Source organism: Trichoplusia ni, chromosome 3 (genome assembly GCF_003590095.1).
Source record: "Trichoplusia ni isolate ovarian cell line Hi5 chromosome 3, tn1, whole genome shotgun sequence".
In the NCBI taxonomy this organism is placed as follows: Eukaryota; Metazoa; Arthropoda; class Insecta; order Lepidoptera; family Noctuidae; genus Trichoplusia; species Trichoplusia ni.
The window spans coordinates 5,328,052-5,344,291 of NC_039480.1; the positions used below are offsets into that span (position 1 = coordinate 5,328,052).

A 16,240-nucleotide genomic window follows, 5' to 3' on the forward strand; every position below is an offset into this window, starting at 1 on the left:
AGCGCGAGTTGCAGCGTGTGTTTACATTCAGCCCTCTCGCTCACTTGTCGCCCGGCGTTCTGAGCGGAGTGACGTGTTGCTTTTCAATTCTCTGTCCAATTCTATACGCCAGCATTTACTATGTCGCTAGATTGGAGTAATGAAAAAGTAATACAGTTCTTGGAGTTGTATGAAAGTGAACGAATAATATGGGATCCACGCGATAAAAATCATAAAATGAAGCATAAAGTACACGATGCGTGGAATCGCATCAGTACTCAAATGAACAATACTCCAATAGAAGAGCTAAAATCGAAGAAGAAATCACTTATGGCTACATTTCGACCACTCTTAAAGAAAAAGAAAGCGTCTATACGTTCCGGAGCAGGTGCTGATGATGTGTTTCAGCCAATATGGTTTCCTTTTGAAACTATGGAAAGATTTTTAGGCACACTGTATGACGTGGAAGAAACAATTAACACGGAACAAAGGGTAACTACCTACATTCAATAATTAAAACACTTTTTATAGTATTTTTTTTATTAAAAGTATTATTACATTATTTTAATCAGATGATTATTACACCTTACTTAATACTACTATTTAGTTATTTTCTGTATTCAAATTATGAAAATAATGTGCAAATTCAGATCGAATTTCATAAATGTCTCTAGATGCGCGTCTTGGTACACGCGGTATTGGCCTAAGGGCTGAATTGTCTGGGTTGGGTTGATTTTGTCTCCAAGAGCCATCAATATTTACTCCGTCAGCTACGGAATCAAAAGTTCCTTGGGGAGCGTAAATGTTACTAGAGGTTCTACTGTTTATTAAAAAATTATGTAATAAAATACAGGTCATTGTTATTGTTGGTACATTCTCTCTATCGATTTCGATTGGTTTTTTAAATATTCGAAAGACAGTTGTTAAAATACCGAAGACATTTTCTACAATGATACGAGAACTTGAAAGTTTGTTATTAAAAGTGCGTTCCATTGTGTTAAAATGATGATCTCCAGGAAAGGGTTTCATTATATGTTTATGTATTGCAAAAGCTCCATCACAAAGAAATACATAAGGTACATCAATTTCTCTTCCGGGTAAGGGCGCGTCTGGTGGCAAATTTATAGTGCCTGTGTTAATTTTTTGCATGAGTAAACAGGTCTGAAAAATTCCTCCATCACTAATGCGCCCCTGACCACCAATATCAGCAAAAATAAAACGGTATTCACTGTCAACGAGAGCCATTAGTATGATGCTATATGTATGCTTATAGTTGTAATATTGTGAGCCACTGTGTGGTGGACATTTAATTACAATATGTTTCCCATCTATAGCTCCGACACATCGAGGAAATTTCCTCCTAAATCCCGCTTCTATAGATAACCATTCCGCTGGTGATTGTGGTAACTGAAACAGAAAAATATATTTATTAAAATTTTCAGAATTATCAAGCTGAGCATGAGGCACAATCTCCAGATGTCGAACCGCTACTTCAATCACCACTACCATACCAGCAAATCAGTTCGCCGTCACAGTCAGTTCCTTCGCCATCACAGGCAGACCCATCATCGACACCAGTATATAATAGGCCAAAAAAAGGCAAAAAAAGACCAATCCTTGACATAGATGAGGCTCAAAATAAAATATCTCAGACTTTAGACACTTTGAACCAAGTGTTAAAAGATAAAAATACTCATACAAGTGAAAAGAATGAAGACGAGTGTGATCTTTACGCGAAACTCTTAGCTAAAAGATTACGAAAATATCCCGAGTCAATGCGGGGAAGAATTATGTACCAAATAGATGGGTTATTTTTGCAAAATCCTTATCCAACCATCGACCATCAAGTTGATCGACCATCAAGTGTCTTCTCAAATCGTTCATCGGTAACGTCATCGCAATCACAGTATTCAGATTATCAAATCACATCAAACCCACCGATTCAACAATCTCAACTTGTTTATATTCAACCAACGGTACAGTCTGACACACCAGTAGAGATCAGAGAAATAAGCCAGGAAAATAATGACATTTCAGCTTCTCCACGCCAAATGATGCTACAAACTTCATCAACACAATATGTCTTGCCACCAAGAGTACTGTCCAGATTACCGGAAAGACGTGTTACACCTCAAAACCAAATGAATGTGATAGAAAGAGCCTACTGGGATGCTAGCCAGAATTGAATTATAATTATTTTATTTGAATATAATAAAACATAATTTTAAAATACTTTTATTACTCACCTTAATTTGGTCCTTGAGAACAGAGTTGATAGCTTGACATACTTCAGGAATAATTTGCGAAATGGCTGGTGTAGAAACCTTGAATAAGTAGTGGAGACTTTTATAACTATCCCCCGTTGCTAAATATCGTAATGTTAATGCCAAACGTATCTTTGCTGGTATGGGCATTCGCAGTCTGGTTTGCTGTTTTTCAATCATAGGTCCAATTTTTTGTAACAACAATTCAAAATCAGAAGATGACATTCTGCAAAAGTTAGAAAACTCGCCGCCATCTTCGGAAGTCAACTCCATAAAAAAAGTATTCATGCTGTTTCTGTAACAAAAACATAGGTAGGTAGGTAAGATTATTCATCATTCATATCGTCGAAGTGTTTGATGTACTTATAGGAAGTTATTGTGAGTACTTACGTCGTTCGATTTTGATGAATTTTTTTCATCCACCATCTTCTTTGGCGATAGCGTCTTTTTTTTAAATTTATTTTTAAAACGTTTACGTAATTCATAACACTAAGCAGACATACAGCTGTCGCCGCAACAATCTCAACGTCAGCCATGATTGCCAGTTGCCCGGTAAAAGAAGTATGAGGGTTCAGTGTAAACAGCATTCACTCGCGTCAACGCTGCCGCGGCAATATTTCCGGCAGCGCGAGTCGCAGGTGAAACGGCTGAGTGTAAACGAGGCTTTAGATTGGTTATCAGACTTTCTAGCTTCTGTCTAGCTGTCGACTGCCAAAGATATATTAAATATATATTTTAAACCGACTGGTTTTCTTACCAATCAATGCTGAATCTTGATTTTTATTCGTTGTTGTTAAAACACTGAAATACATCATCCGAAAATTTCTGTCTAAAACCACAGTTCAAGATGACAGACAGAAGGACAAATCGCGAAACCTAAGTATTTCCTAATTCTATTCTAAATACCCTTAGATGTTGAACTTCGCAAATCAAAATATCACAATTTAAAAGTAAGCAAGTCCCGTCCTAACTGACTACGATTGTCGATAACGAATTTTATCGATACCGGCACCTCACTTATCAACTCGGGTCATAAGAACATCGTTACAAACACCAGTCTGTCAAACACAAGTTTTCTAACAGTCGTTTCTATTATAATGTAATAATAATACAATCGTAAAATAATAGGTTTCATAGTTTTTAATAATAGTAAATAATAATCTATTTTTAGTGCCTTGAAAATAATATTCAAGTGTTGTGATTGTATTATAAATGAGGAAATAAAAATAAGGTAAGTTTTTTTACAGTTTTTTTATTATTATTTTAAACAATAATTCGCTGTGACTCCGCCCGTGTTAAGTCGAAGAAAGAGCTCAAACTAGATAATTTACATTTCTGCTAGATTTTATCAAAAACAGTTCAGTAGTTTTTGCGAGAAAAGGTAATAAACATTCTTCCTGATAAGCTTTCGCGTTTATATTATTAGTAGAATTAACTTTAAACATTATAAACGCGAAAGTTTGTATGTATGGATGTTTGTTCCTCGTTCACGAAAAAACTATTTACAACAATATTAACACATAAGATAGAGGAGCTCGTGGCTAAGCTATAACCGCATAAGTGATTCGATCACAGGTTAAGCTATGCTTGACGCGGTTGGTCCGTAGATGGGTGACCATCTTTGTCATAACGAGTTCCTCCGTGTTTCGGAAGGCACGTTAAATTGTGGGTCCCGGCTGTTATTTCTACATCTTTGACAGTTGTTACAGGTAGTCAGAAGCTTGAAAAAGTCTGACAACCAGTCTAACCAAGGGGTATCGTGTTGCCCAGGTAACTGGGTTGAGGAGGTCAGATAGGCAGTCGCTCCTTGCAAAACACTGGTACTCAGCTGAAACCGGTTAGACTGGTAGCCGACCCCAACATAGTTGGGAAAAGGCTAGGACGATGATGATTAACACATAAGATACTAAGTTATTATCCTGAATTTATGTTCCCGTGGGATCATTATCTATTTGTAGCGGGCGGGATCGCAGATAACAGCTATTTTTGTGCGTTTATTACAAACAAACTTGAATGAAATAGGCATTAATTTAGATAACAAATTTTACCGGAATATTTAACTGTTTCATTGGTATAACCGCAAATGAATCTGATAAACGATTACTTACATTTAAAAGTCATAACGTTGTCTTAGATATGTCAATTATAGATTACCCACACTTGATTGATTTCCCCGGATGGAAAATCTTGTACCGGTCAAACAAGCCAACTTTGCCAATCAAGGTATCTTTGCCCCAAAAGCAATTTATAAGCAAATCCTCTAATATAAAACAATTTTAGTTTTATGGCAATATTTATTATTTGGGTGGAAAGTTGATTATAAATGTTACCATAAAACTAAAATTGATTCTTATGTAAGAGGATTTGTTTATAAATTGCTTTTGGGGCAAAGATACCTTGATTGGCAAAGTTGGCTTGTTTGACGGTAATTACTCCTCCCATTTCGGGTTGAGTTCTGCCACTTAATTCAAGTGGCAGAATTTTACCGAGTAAAACCTACCCATGTCCCTTCATCTACCCTTTATGTACCTACAGGTGTTGACAAACATACACACATTCAAGCAACTTTCACCGGGCTGTATCTCATAAAATTTGATAGTCAGTCAAGACTGCACTCATAGCCGTGTGGTTGAGGTCACCACGCCAAACTCACTATGCGCGATGTTACGCGGATTCGATCACCGCATGGAACATGTATTTATACAAGTGCATGTTACTTGAATGTTTTTGAAAAGCCCCGCGAGAAAGAAACAAAAAAGAAACATTCACAGATGTATTTCTGTTGCTGCTAAAAAACTGAATTAAATAATTATATTATAGAACAAACATGATTTGTTGTGGTTTTTAACGTGGGTCCCTTTTTTGGTAAGTCCTTCGGAAGAGATTATATTCCACAAGTATTATAACCTCCCCGGAGATAGCCTTGCGGTTCTGAACTATGCATGGATTTGTGTACACCAGGTACGGGTTCAATCAAAACCCAAACAAAGTAGGTACCAATATGACTTTTATTTAAGTTTCGAAAGAAAATAGACTGACAAACTCGGCAATGCTGGCGTTAGGGGGGACGGGCCGTGATGGGGCGATGGCCCAGGGCGACAAATTCTGGGGGGCGCCAAGGTCTGAAGTTGGAGTCTTTTGCCTCTCCTGGCGCAAACCCTCAGAACTGTGCTCTACGCTAGAGGTGGAATACTTCCACCGCCAAACGTAACGCTAAAGGAAAGATGAAATTCTTAATATAATTTTACTTGGGATCAGCAAAAAACTAACACTTGCAATTGCTTCCCTCAAGGGGGCGCCACAATATTTTCGCCCGGGGTGTCAGTGAAACTCGGATTCTAAATACTGGAATCTAAAATCAAAACTTGCCTATACGAGAAGAGGCCTATGCCCAACAGTGGGATATATGTCGACTGGTATTATTAATCTTTCTTTATCTTTTCTAGTGAAACATGTCTTATTTAATATTCGCTCCTCTGATGATCCTTCTGGCGGTCCCTGTGCAGCCTCAACGCTTTAATAACGTCGGCAAATTGACAGAAGTATTTGCATGGAAACAAATGACTTATGACATTAATGGAATCATGGGTAAGTGTCATATATTATTTTTGTTTTTGTTTAAATCTTTCTCAGGTACATTTTATTGAAACTACTTACTTACTAAGGCTGAAGAGCGTTTTGTTTGTTTGAACGCATGAATCTCGGGAACTACAGGTGAATATCAGGAACTACAGGTCGTTTTTAAAAAGACTTTTGGAGTCAAATAGGCCTTTCACTTAAGAATGCTATAATTGTGTTAATAGAATTGCTTAATAAATAAATAGAACATATAAATTGTTACAAAAATCAAAACAAAAATTCGAAGTTGCGAGTTCGTTATAAAAATAAATGTTTCAACCGTTTCTTTAAGTGGAATGCTGGTTTTATTGTCATTCCTAACAAGTTTTTAATATTTAACCATAGTTTAACTGAGTAAATATGCCGATGATGTCAAATAGAGAGTTGTTTCGTGAATTTAAAATATTTAAATATGCGTGGACATAGCTCAAATACCGTTTTATGTATTATTTAAATATAAGACATTATTTAAAACTTACCTTTAAATAATAATAAATACATATTGTAAATAATAAATACTGTGAGTAAGCGGAGTGATCAATGTCCTACCAAGACAGGACACTGCCAAAACAAAGGTCCCAGGTTCAAATCCCGGCACACACTAATATCTTTTGAATTCATTTGCATAATACAAAGTAGGTAATAATTAAGTACTAGCTGTTGCCCGCGACTTCGTCCGCGTGGTTCGAAGATATAAGTTAGGATTTATTGAACGGAAGCCCTCGAAGATTTTTCCTGTTTTTTTTCCACATTTTCCATTGTATCTTCGCTCCTATTAGTCGCAGCGTAATGGTATAACCTAAAACCTTCCTCAATAAATGGTGCATTCAATACAAAGAATTTTTCAATTTGAACCAGTAGTTCCTGAGATTAGCGCGTTCAAACAAACAAACAAACTCTTCAGCTTTATATATTAGTATAGATTGAGTTTTAAAAATACCTTTAAACTATTATTTAAATACTTAAGTAAATGGATTATTGTTTTCGTTCCCTTTGCAAGACGTTTCTACGTAAAACTATTAATAGTTAATAGGTAATCATAGAACGAGTAATAATTTAGATAAACAATTATCAAGTTTTAATAGCTGTGTGGTTGAGGTCACGCCAAACCCAATATGACGTGTCGCGGTTCCGATCCCCGCGTAGGACAAGCGTTTGTGTGATCCACGAATGCTCGTCCTGAGTCTGGGTGTCTTTGTGCATGTGACTTGAATGTTTGTGAAACCCTTGAGAAGCAAGGATTAAATTCCTTAGTGAGGGAGTTGGTTTTTAAAGAAGCAAACGCAAGACTTTTAATAATCTGTAGGCTTACACTATTATATTTACAGAAATTACTTATATTAAAACACATCTATCCTTTTCCCAACTATGTTTGGTTTATGCTTCCAGTCTAACCGGATACAGCTAAGTACCAGAGTTTTACCAGGAGCGACTGCCTATCTGCAGCGCCGTATTATAGTGGTCCCCTAGGCACTTTAGGCCAGTGCCTAGGGGACCACGATGACCAGGGGCCCACCACTCCCGATGAAACAAAAAAAAAATTAAACCACGGTAGAACCACAGTATTGACACTATGAATCTAAAAAAAGCTCGACAAATTTTTCACTGAATGAAAATAACTCGAACCAAGGGGCCCCCACTCCTTTGTTGCCTCGGGGCCCCTAGATCCGGCCCTGCCTATCTGACCTCCTCAACACAGTTAGGTACCTGAGCAACACGATACCCCTTAGTTAGACTAGTTGTCAGACTTTCTAGCTTCTGACTACCCGTAACGACTGTCAAAGATGTAGGAATAACAGCCGGTACCCACAATTTAACGTGCCTTCCGAAACTTGGAGGAACTCGTTATGACATAGCTGGTCACCTATCCTTGGACCAACTATATCAAGCGTAGCTTAACTTTGATTGATCAACTTGTGCAGCTGTAGCTTAGCCATGGCCCACCATTTATAAGATGTGTGTCGGAATATTCTTAGTTTATGTATAGTTACCGGCACGGATCTTGAGCGCTCGGCGGAAGAGTGAGGATCGCTTTGCGCATCGTAAAATAAAACGCCAATCAATTGCGCGTACTCGTCGTCTTGTGACGACATGCAACTGCAGCAAAGAACGAATTTCAACCAATCACGAGTGACGGCTATGACGCGATGCGCTGCGAGCCAATCACTGCACTTGAGTCCGCCCCGCGCCTCACTTCATACCGCAAAAGGGACACAAAAAATCACTTCTGAAGGTCAGCGCTCAAGATCCGTGCCGGTAACTTTACGAACCATTCTATACTATACCATAGAATCACAAAAAGTCCAACGTGTAATCAACTCTAATTTGTTTTTGAGAAGGAAAGATTGTATATCATTTAAAGTTAATTACCATAAACAATGGTTTTGTGACGTCATCTCTAAAAAATGACTCACCAAAAGCTTATTCTGTAACATGTGGTTAATTAAATAATTATTGTTGTGCATATCTAGTTTGTTTGGTCTCTATGGTTTTAAGATGGAGGTAAAATTGTGCATTTATATCGTGACTAGCTTTTCGCCCGCAGCTTCGCCCGCGTCGATGTCGCGTTTTCAAGAGTACTCTTGAAAAGTCCGGGATAAAAACTATCATATGTTCTTTCTCAATGTCAACTCTATCTCTGTATCAAATTTTATTAAAATCAGTTCTGTGGTTTAGACGTGAAAGCGTAACCGACAGACAGAGTTACTTTCGCATTTATAATATTATATAGTAGGGATACTAGCAGATTCTTAAAAAAATGCTTTTTAGAAAAATAAGCGAGTTGGAGAGGGCAGAGAGAGGAGTCGAGTTTCGTATGAATAGGCTAAGAGAAGCAAACAAGTTAGATCGGTTAGTTAGTTAGACGGAATAACAGCAGAGTTTCAGTTATAGGGTTCCGAATTTACCCCTTGGGTGCGGAACCCTAAAAAACCCGTCAAGTGCAATTCGGACTAAAAAACTATAGTTTCTATATACCTACTATACACCATCCTAATATTGCTACTGGTCCTACTAATATTATAACCAAGAAAGTTTTTTTTTTTATGTACGGTGCTTGTTCCTCTTTCACTCAAAAACTAGTGAACGGATATAGACGAAACTTGGTACACGGATAGATTATAACTAGAGATGCGCCGAATAGTGGTTTCACCGAATAACCGAATGCCGAATACTATTCGGTTTAAAGTTTACCGAACCGAATATTCGGCCGAACTATTCGGTTCAAAATTTTATTACAATTTATTTTATTTTAATTTATTAGTAAACAGGTTTCAACATATCCTTACTTGCCGCCCGCAAGATTAAACATTAAAAAAATTGATATTTTTAAGTTTTATCTGTTTAGTTTCAGAAATTAATATTACTAGCTTTTCCCCCACGGCTTCGCCCGCGTCGATGACGGTTATATCGCGTTTGCAAGAGAACTCTTCAAAAGTCCGGGATAAAAACTATCCTTTGTTCTTTCTCAAGGTCAACTCTATCTCTGTACCAAATTTCATCAAAATCAGTTCGGTGGTTTAGATGTGAAAGCGTAACAGACAGACAGACAGAGTTACTTTCGCATTTATAATATTATAGTGGGGATCATTATCTTGTTCTATGGTTGAAATATTTTGTTTGGAGGTCTAAAAGTATAATTAATGTGTAAAGACTGACTAAAGCGTTTTTAAAATTTAAATAATTTATTGACTAGGAAGTTGTAAATAAAATGTTGTTGTTTAAGAAATAAATATGCTGATTTTTGGTTAAAAATAAACACTGAGTTAAAGTATTTTTGAATTCAACATTTTTTTTATAGTATTCCGTAGTACTTATAACAGAATAAGTTATATCTTTTAGTTCTACATCGGGTAATGTGGCGGAAAAAAAAAACCGAATATATTCGGCACCAAACCGAATAATTCGGCCGAATACGAATAGTGAAAAAATTGCCGAATACGCCGAATACCGAATAGTTATTCGGCGCATCTCTAATTATAACCAAGATTAACACATACGATACTTTTTGTTTTTGTGTATATATTTTTCGCCTTTGCAATATCTCGGTTCTTGAGATACGATCTTCTTACAGACGGACGGACAAACATCGGGCACCCGTATTAATGGTTTCATTTTTAAATTATATCAGCGATTGGTTCGCTGATAAATTTAGATTATATCAGCGAACCAATATTTTCAAACACAGTTCACAGCTTCTTAAGACGCCATCTTTACAAATGCATTTTTTGTTCCAGTATTGCGAGATCGTTTCGCGGAAGACGACTTGGCTGGTGGTGACAGAGACAGGAGATCAGCTGACGGACTGTATTTCAACTATAATGACGATGGAAAGAAGAATTGGGAAGAAGGTTTGTCATAGTTATTAACTACTGCCTACATACTGCATTTTTAGGTGGTTAAGTGATATTTTTAGACAAGGCAAATATACATGACGTCACGAACAACTGAATGGTTGAGGTCAACACGCCAAACTCACTGTGCGCCTCGTTTCAGACAAACGCTTGTCCTACGCGGGGATCGAAACCGCGATACGACGCACACAGTGGGTTTGGCGTGGTGACCTCAACCGCTAGGGTTCCCGTGCAGTAGAATTGAGTAGATCTTATTATAATTTTTACCACCTTAGAATACATGTGAAATGTAATAAACGTATTGAGTATTGTTACAAATTTATTTCTAGGACAAATATGGCATGATAGTCCAACTGAACAGCCGACTACCCCAACGGTGGATCCAAATGGTAAGAGTTCTTCTTGTTCCTTTTACCAAACCCAAAAATACTTTCATTTTAAAAATTAAGTGATTCCGGAAAGTGTCAGGTTTCCGAAGACACACAATAACCAGGTTATTATATAAAAAAAAAACAATATTTAAAAGCATAGATTCTATGTTAGTTTATTTTATCTTCTTCTTCTTTTTCTTCTTCTTCTTCTTCTTCTTCTTATATAAAAATGAATTGCTGTTCGTTAGTCTCGCTAAAACTCGAGAATGGCTGAACCGATTTGGCTAATTTTAGTCTTTAAATATTCGTACCAGTCCAGGGAAGGTTTAAACGGTGAGAAATATGGAAAAATTGCGGCCAAGAAAAAAAAATCCGCGGGAAACAGCTAGTTTCTAATAAATATTTACGAAATTCGCAGGTTCAATCCTGCCTGAAGTATTTTTTTTCATAGTAACTTGCGTGAGGATTATTTAAACAGTTTATTCCCGTAATAATCGACATTGCCCGACTACTAATCAAGCAATCCAGATAAATATGCGTAAGTAACGGTTTACCTTCGCATATTCAAAAACAATTAATAGTTAAATTTTTATTATGATTTTCAGATGAAATCGGCAGATTCTTCGTACAGTACAACAACGTACCGATGGGAGTAGAAAAAGTTGGAAACAGATTGTTTATAACAATACCGAGAAGAAGATATGGTAGGTGACATCCATAAGGAAGTACAGTTAAACCTGGGCCCCAATTCTGCTTTTTATAACGGCCGATAAATGAATGGCAGTTGTATTAAATTTGAAACTATTCCTATTAATCTTAAGTTTTTTTCCAACACAATAATTGGAAATGAAATGAAATTATTTATTCTGCAAATAGGATATTATATCACTTTTACATGTCTTTTTTGAGAACGGTGACGCCGACATTTCCTAGCTGACTACCCTGAGAAGAAATGTCGAAACAAACTCAGGGGTTGCAGTCTCTTTTAAAGTCCAGATATTTTAAAATCCAATTTAAGTGTATAAACGAATGCAGAGTATTTCAATAAATTGATAATATACCAGCATAAGGTATAAAAAAAAAAGTATAGAAAAAGATTAAAAAAAAATCATGATCATTGCACTGTCCGTAAGTGTTCCGCTCCGTACTAAATTTCCAATTATTGTGTTTGCAAAATGCTTAGAAGAATACGAATACAATTTAGATTAATTCATCGGCCATTGTAAATAGCAGAATTTGGGCCCTGTAGTCAGAAGATACAAAAGTTGGCTGTTAAGCAACATTTTACCCTGTTACAGGCATACCAGCTACTCTCAACTACATCGACCTGTCAGTACAGGGCGGTCGCTCGCCGCCGCTCACACCATACCCAGATATGGCAAGGTCAACCTCTATGGTATCGGTGTATCGCACCAGGGCCGACGAGTGTGGGAGATTGTGGATGGTCGACACTGGAACTATTGAAATACCGAGTAAGTTTCTCGCATACTCTTACGAAGTATGTATGTGAGTGCCTCAAAAGGGGGCTTTTTTTAAGCGACTTCAAGAAAAAGGTTCTCAGTTTGATTTTTTATATGTATGTATGTTTGTCCGTGATTATCTCGCGTTTGGCTGAAGCAATTTGGATGCAGTTTTCAGAAAAGTATTTATTACATTCAGGAGAAGGTTTCAGTATTTTAACCGACTCAAAAAAAAATTGTATAATGTATGAATTGTATTAGTTATTAGTAAGCAAAGAGTTCAGGACAAGAATTCGTGGATTACAAAAATGCTAGTAACACAGAGCATGCGTTTCTGGCTTTTTTTTACTTCGGTGAGAGTCCGACATATCCTCACGCTGTGCCCTCAGCGTGGGTTGAAGTCATTAGAGTTGTGGCCTGAAAAAACAAGTCTTTTCACTATTAACATTCAAATCACATTCACAAAGACATCCAGAGTCAGTACAAGCATTCGTCGATCACACAAAGGCTTGTCCTACGCGGGGACCAAACCCACGAAACATCACGCACTGTGCGTTGGCACGGTGGTTTATACAACTCGACTATCCGTACATCCCCATTTTCTTCTATATAACTGATTATCTATATTAAGACTAATTGAATGTTTCATTCCAGATAACCCAAGGTATATGCAGACTCCAGCGATAGTAGTTTATGATCTACGGACGGATAGACAGATACTTAGATACACCCTGAAAAGCACAGACCTGCCAGCCAGAAACACACCTACTGGTAACGCAATAAACCTTATTTTTAAAGTAACTATCGTGAGAATGATTCATTATTAAATGATGTAACGGTTTACTCACGCGTATTTATCGGGGTAGCCCGACTAGTTTCAGACCCAACCGGAGTCCTTAATCATGAGCTGTCGTGGGGAAATTCCGTGTTTGTTCGTTTTTTGTCGAGATTTTGTACAGCATTACATTCAAATTACAATTATCGCGTTGACCGTATCGGGTAAATATCGAAAAGGAGTAATTTCCCTACTTCAGAATCTTTCATTTCGGGACTACATGCTAAAAATAACCATGCAAATGGAAAAATGATGTTTTTTTACAAATAATGAGTATTACACAACTGATAAACATACTTACATATATATATCTAAGTGCATACATAATAAACAAAAATACACCCAAACACAGTACAAACAACAACATTTGTCCTGGGTGGGAATCCAACTCACCACCTCCGGTATAGCTGTCAGGGCCACCAATAGACCAACGAGCTAAAATAAACATTATTTCCACAGGTCTGGCGTCCATCACAGTGGTAATCAAAAATGGCGACTGCAGCAACGCTTACGCCTACATCGCTGATGTTGTGACCTATGGTATCATCGTGTATTCGTTGAAAGAGAATGACAGTTGGAGACACTCCCACAACTATTTCCATTTTAACCCCACTGCTGGGAATATGAGAGTAGCAGGTGAGTGTCATTTTTAGTATTACAAACATTTTGGTCCATGAATATTCCATGCCCCATAAAATACCAATGCTAAATCTTAAATTACGTATCTTTCTTCATGTCCAGGCCAATCCTTCCAGTGGAACGACGGAGTCTTCAGCATAGCAGCAGGCCCCGAGGGTCCTGACGGCTGCAGACAGATGTACTTCCACCCCATGGTCAGCCACCAGGAGTTCTCAGTGTCCTCATGTGAACTGGAGACGAGGACGGCAAACCAGACGGCTTTCCAAGTGAGTGGGGAGCTACCTTTTTTTCCTGGGTGAAGCGCTAATGACTTTAACCCACGTCAAGGGCATGGCGTAGGGATATGTCGAACTTCCACCGACTAAAGACACCGCGGCCCCCTTCTACTGCTTTAACCAGAGTCACGGGATCGCTAGCGCATGCTCTGTGCGAGTTTGGCTGTATGGGGAAGGCTAGGGGAGCTACCTACGCTGAGGGCACGGAACGGGACTTGGACTTTTAACGACAAAATATTATGTAACAGATATTTCTGACTGTGGAGCTGCACCTACAGCATCTCAACTATATAGTCCTCCTTATTGTTTTCGATAACGGCGACCCTATGCAATTCACTTCCTAGCGTGAGCCAGCTGAATCTTAACTATTAAGAGACCACTCACAAAATTAAATGGTGAAAAACATCATGAGAACATCTGGATTCCAAATAATCGAATCGCCTGCAGTGAGCTAACGTAATGTCAATGCTCAAACCTTTGATGTACAGGAGGAGGCTTATATCCAGCAGTTGGTTGTAGATACATAGGCTGGTATTCTGACTACGAAACGAAAATTAGCTCAATCATCCTCTTTCTACCCTTTTTGGTAACAACTGTCAAATATGTATGAATAACAGCCGAGACCGACAATTTAACGCGTCATCCGACACACGGAGGGACTCGTTATTACATCAATGGTCACCCACCTACGAACCGACCGCGTCAAACATAGCTTAACCTATAATCGATCAACTTGTGCGGTTTAATCGATCAACAAAACACAAGTCTAGAACTTTGAGTCAATCTTTCAGGTAATAGGTCATCGCGGTACCAACAGTCAGAGCACGATGCACGGTTACCACGCCCCCTCCAGGGTCATGTTCTTCGCGGAGGTCGGCAGGGATGCTGTCAGCTGCTGGCATACGGACAAACCCCTCGCTCCTGGTAACATGGGGATGTTGGCGCAGGACCAGCTGAGGATGAGTTATCCTTCTGGTTAGTATCTACTCCCTTTACTATTTCTGATTAATTTCGTTGCGGGATTCCAAGGGTTAATTAGGACTGGGACACACCGAACTTGAGTGTTTCGGTGGTTTTCGTTGGTTTCGTTGTCGATCCTGGCTTACAGGCGTTGCAATGACGGGCATGTGTTGCATGGCAATTTTGGAAAATACTACTACCACGTTTTTTTTCTAAATTAGATTGTCTGCACTTACACACACACACAGACATCTCTTCAATCCCCGTGTAGGACAAACATTTGTGTGATCTACGAATGCTTGTTCTAAGTCTGAGAGTCTTTGTGCATGTAACTTGAATTTTTATGAAACCCCCCAGCACAAGGTCTTAATTCATTAATGCCGGAGACGTAAAGAGTAAGGTTCTAATTTTGAGTTTGATTCGGTACTGAAAAGGGACATATAACAACAAATCAGGATCAAGATCCAGTGTCAACCGAATTGGCAAACCATTGTCAATTTTTTTTATCTTCAGCAAAAGAAAAAAGGTCTTTCTTAAACAGAATCATCTATTCTGCTTTATTTACAACATTATGGACTTTTAATATTTACATTTTAATTTTTTAATTACAACTATATTGAACTTAATAATTGGTCTTTATTATCTATAGTAGAGATCGCAGCGCAAAACTACACCGATTTATTTAGTTTTAATCAACTTGATTTCTTATATTTTCAGATCTCCACGTCACAGACGACGAGGTCTGGGTGATGGCTAACTCTTTGCCGCGCTTTATATACTCGAGATTGAACCCGAATCAATATAATTTCTTCGTTTATCGGTAAGTTATTATCGGCTTCGGTAATGGCGCCCACCGTGGGGCAGCTCACAAGCGTGGTGATCAATGCTCATTCTCTGTATGAGAGGCCTGCAGTGGCACAGTTACAGGCTGGTGTTATAATTTGTTTTTGTTTCAGGGCAAAAGTTGCAGATTTAATAGCAGGCACTGTCTGTGCTGCTCCCTACGGACCAAATCCATTTTACCCTGGGAATTTCTTCATGAATATTTGAACTTCAATAATGTTGTGTATTCATTAGTTATAAGTACCTACTAAAATAGACATGAATAAATTTATACTTTAAAGTTTTAAAATGGTTTATTTATTGACGATCTTTGCATCATGTGTACCTAAATTGCGTTACAAGTTGTAAGTTAAAAACGCTTATTTCCTGTTCAAAAGTAGAACATGTCCTTTCTCAAGCTCTAATTACACTTCAATCGGTTCAGTAGTTTTCGCGTCAAAGCAAAACAGACAGACAGACAGAAACTTTTGTATTTATATGGGAATTTTCACGTTAGGAGCGCTGTGATCTCACTGCTTGTGCTTGGACCAATAAGATGACAGCGTGATTTAGGCGCGAAAATCATGATACAAATAAAAAATGTACTTAAAATAATATTAAATAGAAAAATAATACTTTTATCAACAAAATAAAAATAAAAGACC

At 37.9% G+C, this 16,240-nt stretch overlaps 3 protein-coding genes across 4 annotated transcripts; 2 read left to right on the forward strand and 1 right to left on the reverse strand.

The window, feature by feature from the left end:
* On the forward strand, positions 1 to 2,211 carry LOC113509030. Its single transcript, XM_026892280.1, has 2 exons — positions 1 to 471; positions 1,422 to 2,211. The coding sequence occupies exons 1-2, from the start codon at positions 121 to 123 to the stop codon at positions 2,163 to 2,165; spliced, it is 1,095 nt and encodes a 364-aa protein (XP_026748081.1). The 5' UTR covers positions 1 to 120; the 3' UTR covers positions 2,166 to 2,211.
* On the reverse strand, positions 502 to 2,908 carry LOC113509029 (protein ANTAGONIST OF LIKE HETEROCHROMATIN PROTEIN 1-like). Of its 2 annotated transcripts, XM_026892277.1 has the most exons (3): positions 2,634 to 2,908; positions 2,226 to 2,538; positions 502 to 1,386 (listed from the first exon to the last, which is right to left on the reverse strand). In XM_026892277.1, the coding sequence occupies exons 1-3, from the start codon at positions 2,828 to 2,830 to the stop codon at positions 583 to 585; spliced, it is 1,314 nt and encodes a 437-aa protein (XP_026748078.1). In that variant the 5' UTR covers positions 2,831 to 2,908; the 3' UTR covers positions 502 to 582. The 2 variants fall into 2 exon arrangements, with proteins under 2 accessions (XP_026748078.1, XP_026748080.1); XM_026892279.1 differs by having other exon boundaries at positions 2,226 to 2,908.
* A 529-nt stretch (positions 2,909 to 3,437) lies between these two features.
* LOC113509028 (L-dopachrome tautomerase yellow-f2-like) lies at positions 3,438 to 15,885 on the forward strand. Its single transcript, XM_026892276.1, has 12 exons — positions 3,438 to 3,474; positions 5,690 to 5,831; positions 10,097 to 10,210; positions 10,543 to 10,602; positions 11,190 to 11,288; positions 11,883 to 12,056; positions 12,699 to 12,815; positions 13,339 to 13,515; positions 13,621 to 13,784; positions 14,585 to 14,768; positions 15,471 to 15,573; positions 15,710 to 15,885. The coding sequence occupies exons 2-12, from the start codon at positions 5,696 to 5,698 to the stop codon at positions 15,801 to 15,803; spliced, it is 1,422 nt and encodes a 473-aa protein (XP_026748077.1). The 5' UTR covers positions 3,438 to 3,474; positions 5,690 to 5,695; the 3' UTR covers positions 15,804 to 15,885.
* The last annotated feature ends 355 nt before the right edge of the window (positions 15,886 to 16,240 follow it).